Below are 7,686 nucleotides of genomic sequence, written 5' to 3'. Positions count from 1 at the left end.
AGCTGACTTCCTGCCCTTTGGGCAGGGGGCTGGACTCGATGATCTCCCGAGGTCCCTTCCAGCCCTAATGTCTATGAAATCTATGAAATGTCTATAATATAATGGCACATTTGGGTGTTGAAGAATACAGTATTATGCCCCATCCCATCTGGCACCATGCCATGTCAGATGCATGGGAAGGGTGGACATCCATACTGAAAACATGATCTCTGCAGATACTCTGCAGATGAAGGGAACAGAGGGAATCCAAGAGCCAGTGCCCAGATTCAGAGGTCAAGATTTACTTTCTGTTGACCCAAAGAATGAGGGCCTTGTTGCAAGTTACCATTTACCGTGTGTTTTATTTAGATCAGGGATGCTCAACCTCCAGCCTGTGGACCAAATGCATCCTGCAGAGCCTTAGAATCTGGCCCGCGGGGCTGGCCTTGAGTCAGGACATTTGGCAGTGGAAGCAGTGACCATAAATACAGTCACCCTCCCTCCTGCCATATTTCCAAACCCCAAGCCCTGCACACATGGTCAGAGCCATACCACAACCCTCTGACCTGGGCCACACCCCCTCTTTCCCTGCAGGGATGGGCCACATATTAGGGGTGTGCAAAGCGGGCTGTATTCAATTTGGATTCGGACTGAATTGGGGGACAGTGATTCGATTTGTTGATTCGGATCACTGTCCCGATTCAATTCAGCCAAATCTGAATCTGAAGATTCAATGCCGATTTGGAGAATCAGCGATTTGGCCACAGACACAGCTTTAAATGATTTTTCTACAAACCTTGAGGTACCAGGCACGGCTTGTAAACAGTGAGATGGTGGGGCAGATGGAGCTTTCAACAGGAGCGCGGTGGGGAGGGGGGTCCCCCACATGCTCGGTGGCAGACCCAGAAGTGGACCGGAAATACTTCCGGGTCTGCCACAAAGCACGTGGGCAACCGCACCATGCCCCACCCCACCAGACCCAGGAGGCACCAGTCACTGAGCTGGGGGAGGGGGAGGAAGGGAGGGAAGTGCTTCTGGTCCACTTCCGGCTCTGCCACTGAGGACTCCCCAGCGCTCCTGTGGAATGCTCTATCCACCCCAGCATCTCAGCGTTCACAAGCTGCCTGGTATCTTGAAGTATGTAGAGAAAACATATAAAGCTGTGCCTATGTCTGAATCGTCAAATCTCTCTGAAATCTCTTAAAGGGTCTCCTGATTTGATTCGGAGATTTGACATCCGAATCGGGCTGAATCTCTGCCAAATCAAATCAGTGACCAAAGCTTCACGCAGCCCTATCACACAGCCCCTTGCAGGGCCACGCAACACCCACTATTCTACACAGCAGAGCCAGGTTGGGGTCGTGTCATACCCATTTCCTCCCTGTGGAGCTGGGTCAAGCCCCGTGGCTGGGTTTGGACCAAGCCACGCCCCTCCCATAGCCGTGTCATGTGGGCCCCCTCCCACAGAGCAGAGCCATATTCCCTTTACGCAACCCCACCCCCACACTCAGGGCCAAATGAAGCCCCTTTTCCCCACCTGCGAGCCTAGGCTAGACTAGGCTAAGCTAGGCTAGGCTACCCCCCCACTTGTATGGGGCCAGATAAGGCCCCACTGACCCACAGGCCCAAGGCACTGGATTGGAACCACAGCTCAGATCTGGCCCACAGCAGGACCAGGTACTACCCACCCAGCCTGCTGGGGAAAAAGGTTGAGCACTGCTGATTTAGATCACAGTAAGCATTACTATGAGTCAGAGTTACTATGCATTACTGTGAATTACAATGACCTAAATTAAACACATCCTAAGCATTGAAGCCATTGAAGACTCCAGTGCGCTACAGGAGCTGGGAGCAACAAAGAGCTATTTGTTGTTTCTAGCCCCCCCACCATACAGGAGTCTTGAACCCAGTCTACTGGTGGGAGAGTTGGGAGTGGCACACAGCTGTCTGTCAGTACCAACTTTGGCATCACCCCAGTTTCCTATTTGTATTTTCTCTGAAGCAGCTGGACATTAGCTGAACTTGGGTTAGATAATGCGATCTGGAGATACTCCTCACCAGAAGTCCTAACTTTGCTACACAACAATTATTTTTTCCTTGCACTTAACACATACTAAAATGTAACATGTGACAAGGCCCTCATACGGAAATTACACGAGGTACCATCTGGCAGCCTCAGAAGCATGGTCTGCAATGGGATGGAGCCAGAAGCAGGCTGCAAGGTCCAAGTGTCAGCCTAAATTCCAGTACCTGAGAAGCTGGGCTGTTAATACTAGGACCGGCTAGAAAGGCAGAACTGGCAGGTATTCTTTCTGCTTTTATGGACCTGCTGTCTTTTACTATCCTAGAAGCCATATTTCTTATATCTAAGGTGGCCTCTACTATCAGTGTATCTGAAGGAGCTAATGCTAATACTACCCTTCCTTTGCCAGGCAGTTTCTGCAGGAGAACGAGTGAAGAAGCTAGTAGCCAGAACTGTTGAGAAAAGGAAGGTCTCACTGAGAAAGACTGTCCTTGAGGAAGGAACAAAAAAGTCTCCCCTTTAGCAGGTTAGAGGGAAACTGAGCAAACCAGGCCCCTCAGTTATAGTATTTCTTTCACAGGGCACAGAAAAGAAATCAAACATTGGTATACCAGAGAGTCAGATACTCTGGACAAACCTGAAACTTCCAAGAAAACAAAGTACTCTCAGAAAGGGAAAACAGCTGAAAGACTTGAGAGACACATTTGAAAGTTTGACGTTTTTCCTAGTTCCACAGCTCTGGAACTCCAGGAGATATGAAAACCCATATTTAAGCTGCCAAGAGGAAAAAACCTTTTTCATGCAACTAACAGATCCTTTTCTACTGGAGGCACAGAACAAACATAAAGCTCTTCTGGGATGACAAGCCTTAATATCATAGAATCAGAGAAAGAAGGACCAGAAGGAACCTATAAGATTGTCAAGTCCAGCTCCTGCCATGGGCAGGAGGCAACTGGGCTCAAACAAACTTAACAAGGTATTTGTCCAGCCTCCTCTTAAAGACCACCAGAGATGGCAACTGCACCATCTCTGCTGGAAGTGTGTTCCAGAATCTAGTTATCTGTATAGAAAAGAAGTTTTTCTTTAAGTCCAGCCAAAACTTTTCCTCGACTACCTTGTGTCCACTGGTCCATGTCTTCCCGGGGTGGGGCTTTTCTGAAAAGTTGCTCACCCAGGTCCTGGTGTTCTCCCCTGACATATTTGTAGGCAGCTATCAAATTGCCTCAGCCTTCTTTTGCTCAGGCTGAACAGTCCCAGATCCCCAAGTCTCTCCTCACAGGACCTGTCCCCCAGGCCTTTGATCATGCAGGGGCCCTTCTCTGAACCCTTTTGAGCTTGTGCTGTTCTTAATATCAGTAAGAAGACCTATACTCTATATTTCAGTGCAACGGCTAACTATTTGTTACAGACAGTATCAAAGAGTGAAGAGTTCCAGCAAAGTATTGGTTATAGTAACCAGAGACAGATTTTTTTTCTCATTTCTTCATTTAGATGAACATACTGACACATACCTTCTGTATCATTAAGACACTGGGATTTACTAGATCCTTTTCTAGAAGAAGATGGAGCATCAAGGTTTTCTGTATTTTCCTCAGTAGGTGCATTTTCTTCATCCTGCAGAAACCAACAATATTATTCACAAGGCTTGGAATAGAACATTCATCTATTTTAATTATCATATATGGTTCTGACTGGCATTTAGATTATAGATTCCAATGTTTTTGTATTAGAGGTGGTACAGCTTTAATGGACTTGGTACCAATGTTGATTGGTTATAACATACTTTGATTTTCTTACTCTTGTCCTAATTCAGTTTTGACTGATGAGTCCTGAAGTATCCAACCTCCTTTCAAACACGCTGAAGCCCATAAGTTTATATTATGGTGTCAACTCCAAGAACACCCCCAACCCCTCCCCCCAAAAAAACAACAAAAAAACAAAGTTATAAACAAACTTCATGAATCCTTTCACAGAAGTTTGGCTCCCTTATTTAACCTTGCCTCCCTTATCTGAAATAGCTATTGGCCTGAATGCTAAGTTGCTGGTAGGGGGAGAAAATATTAATACAGCATTAAAGTATTAATGTGCTATTTCACACATTGCCAAAACAGAATTTAAAAATGCCCTCAAATCTCTGAAAACAAAGAAATACAAAGTTAAGGTACATCCTAAAACAACCTGAGCTCAGCCCTCTTTAATAATGCCTCGCTTATAACGTATTCTACCTCTGCAAACAGTCCAGTACAAGCAGGGACTGGGAAGTATAAGGGTCAGGCAGAATCTAATGCTTTCTCTTATGTAAAAATTGTTTTTCAGTAAGCTGTGCACTCTACAGCTCACTGCAAGGAGACCTGCGTGCACCTCTTTCCTTGTACCACACATACACAGAGGGCACGTCTACATGAGACACTGCATTGTTATAACAATGAGCTACTGCGCCATAGCTTGTTGTGATGGTGACATAGAGTCACTAGGCACAAAAAGTGATGTGGATGCACAGTAGCACAGTAGCAGCTAAAAATAAGTATGCAGTGACAGGACTGCACAGTAACAAATACACAGTTGGCTGCTGGTGCAGACACGTCCACTGGATAGTAGAAGACAGAGAAAAACAGATCAGGGCCTGCCAGGTGTCTTCATATCACAGTCAAAACTTAACTAAGCTGCTCCAACAAGTTCCTCTTCCACTGACCCTGTATGGAGTTAATGTGCACAGACCAGTAGTACCCAATGCACAGGCTGGAGAGGCACAGGAATGGTTTATGGGCCAGATCTGGAGAATGAAGTTGCCCCATGAGACTGGAATTGGCGGCAGCAGCATTAATCATTATGGCTCCTGGAGCTGCAATAGCCATCACTCCTCCCACTGCCAAATGTCAAGCGCAGAACAAATGACAATGCTCTGTGCTCTGGATCTGGACCACGGGGCTCCCTATGGGTCCGGAAATTTGGTGGCAGGATGAGTAGTGGCAGCATTAACTGCTGGGAGCCACAGCAATTAACATTGCTTGCCATACCACCAAATGTGGGGAGCCTTATGGATCGAAACATACGATTCTGCAGGATGGATCCACCTGGTGGGCCGTATCTTGGTCTCTCCTGACACAGACAGCTCCACGGCTCATTACAAAAAATGAAGTTAAGCAGAGACCTAAGGACTTTGGCGCCAGGGTCCAGCCCCGTCAGAGGGACGGTCTCACCTGCCTCCCCCAGCCGGCATCAGCAGCTTGGGTCCCTTGGACCCGCACGGCCCCGGCGCTCGGGCAGACCCGCTCCTCCGCGCCCGGGCGCCGGGAAGGGCAGGGGACGCGGAGCCGCCTGGGGCCTGTCCCCCACCCCAGGCGGGGCCGGGCCTCACCTTGCGCTGCCGCTTCTTCCGCTCCTCGCGGCGCCTCTCGAACTCCTCGAAGGAGATCTTCCCCTCCAGGTAGTCGATCAGCTCGGGGCTGAAGTCCGACATGGCGCCGCCGCGGGGCCGCCGAGCGGGACGGACGCGGGTCCCGCGCTCTCGGGTCCGGCCGCGCCCGGCGCCGCCGCGCCAAGGTTCCGCGCGGGCCCAGCCCTGGGACAGGGGCGAGGAGGAGGGTGCCACACACACAAACACCACAGTTATGTGCATAATTGAACATTTAACGAATGAATGTGAAAAGCACAGAAGACAGCAATATTTTATGCCGTCTGTATTTTTCGTATTTCAGCAGTACCTTAACGTTTAGCAGCTGTCTGACCACCCTGATTCCTTGCAGGCCAGGCCAGGCACCTGCTGTTCCTCTTTCTCTTTTCTTTTCACCAAAGAGTAAGAGAAAAAAAGAAAGAAGAAAAAAAAAGTAAGTGTAGAAATTTTACTAACAAGATCATAAATAATAGTGTAGCAGTTAAACTTCTCCAGCAGACTCAGCCTCCAAGGACAGGCTGATAAGACTCTGCAATGACCAAATCCTATTCACTTTGAAGTCTGAAGTAAGTTTCCTCCCTATTAGTTACCATTTCTAAACAAACATGTAGCCAAAAACTAGTTTTGAAGTAATTAAGAGTTTTCCCACACTGACCTGATATTCACGGTGGAAAATTCCCACCCGCGTGTGCATCTTGTCTGTAAGCTATAAATTGCCTCTGACAGTTTTATTCGGGGGCCTCTGAGTTCGCTCAGAGTGCCCAGCATGCTGAATAAATTTTGAGATTGACAGCGACTCTGTGTCTTTGGGAATAGCTCCGCAAGGGGTCACGAACTCCTCAACACAAGCTGGTGGATCTTGAGAAGTGTCCGGGACCTGGAGGGGCCAGAGCCATGGCTGCCTCTGGAGCATCCACACTGTGTGGGAAAGACGAAGTCATGGCCCTGAGCACACGGATCGCAAGACCATGAGAAGGGTCATTTGCTGAGTCAGACCTTAGGTCAGGGGTCAGCAACATCTTTGGGCAGGGTGCCCAGAACATCCACAACCTCCACTTGTAAGATGTTGGTGTGTCAGGGGCAGATGGCAGGAAAGTTGCAAGGGGCCTGATCCTTGTTGTGGCAGCACAGCCCCGGCCCGTTCCCCACCATTCACCTCGAAGCGGGCATGCCAAGCAAAATACCTGTGCCACACTCCGGTAGCCATGCTGGGGGTTGCCTACCCCTGAGGTAGGTCCATCTTGCCTGGCGTGCTGTGTATGACCAGGGTTTTTCCCTGCTTCTTGCCAGCATCCCAAATGTTGAGCTGATATTAATGTATCCAGGCACTTCAAAATATGCTAATTACTTGCCCATTTGTTAATCAGGGCTGTATTACACTGTCTGGCTGCATCCAGACTATTACCACGTGCTAATTCATCAAATGAAAGCCCTTCAACCAGTAACAGCTAGCTTAGGTATATGACAATGGTCTTTTGAAGCCAGTAGCCTATAGTAATCACAATGTCAAAATTAAATCAGTCATAGAAATCTTACCTTCTTATTCAATTCCCACTCTGAAAACAAAGGGAAAAATCTTGGGCCTCAATTCTACGAAGACTTATGCACGTGCTTACCCTTTCACACATCTGCTAAGGTTTTTGCTATGGTTCAAAGAGGTCAGGATTTTATCTTTTTACTGGAGTTAATGGGGCTCTTTATGTTCTTGGAGATAAACACAAATAAGGCCTTTCTTGCTCTCCTAGTAAAAAGTAACTGCTAACATAAATGCAAAAGTTCCTGATGCTATTGCAGAATGTAGCATTGCAAATCTGTAGTGGTTCAGCTATATACATGGAATGGTAAAAGCCAAAACTGTAAGGACTAGCTTTAAAAATAAATATTAAATTTAATCACTTAACCTGGCAACATAAATGTAAAATGAGAATCAGAGGGATTATTTACTATGTAATTTCTCTTAAAATATAAAAGTAAAAAAAATTAAGGCATCTTTTAATGACTGTCATAGTTTTATAGTTCCTAGGGTCGGAAGGGACCTGAGTAGATCATGTAGTCCGACCCCCTGCCATGACAGGAAAGAGTACTGGGGTCAAATTGATGTAAAAATCACAGCTCGTTTCTTTGGAGGCTCATGAATAATAATCCTTAGGCACACATTGTTGGTAATACAAAAGGTATATATTTGCAAATAGGGTCAGAGAGAGAAGACAAAAGACCACACTCTCTGCCTGCGGGGAACACTTCTCAGCAGGCTTTTATCCCCTCTCTCTGACCACGTGTACAGAAGCAG

General features: G+C 47.3%; 1 protein-coding gene across 2 annotated transcripts in view; it reads right to left on the bottom strand.

The window, feature by feature from the left end:
• The window catches only part of GTF3C3 (general transcription factor IIIC subunit 3), a 40,135-nt gene extending 34,623 nt beyond the window's left edge, over nucleotides 1–5,512 (bottom strand). For both annotated transcript variants that reach the window (XM_019554311.1, XM_019554312.1), the window contains exons 1-2: nucleotides 5,361–5,512; nucleotides 3,514–3,616 (exon numbers count right to left, since the gene is read on the bottom strand). In XM_019554311.1, coding sequence (XP_019409856.1) covers nucleotides 3,514–3,616; nucleotides 5,361–5,462 — 205 coding nt within the window. In that variant the 5' untranslated portion in view covers nucleotides 5,463–5,512. The remainder of the gene's footprint in view (nucleotides 1–3,513; nucleotides 3,617–5,360) is intronic.
• Nucleotides 5,513–7,686: the final 2,174 nt, after the last annotated feature.

Source organism: Crocodylus porosus, unplaced genomic scaffold (assembly GCF_001723895.1).
Source record: "Crocodylus porosus isolate Cpor-Errol unplaced genomic scaffold, CroPor_comp1, whole genome shotgun sequence".
NCBI lineage: Eukaryota > Metazoa > Chordata > Crocodylia > Crocodylidae > Crocodylus > Crocodylus porosus.
This window is presented reverse-complemented; position numbering and strand designations above follow the sequence as displayed.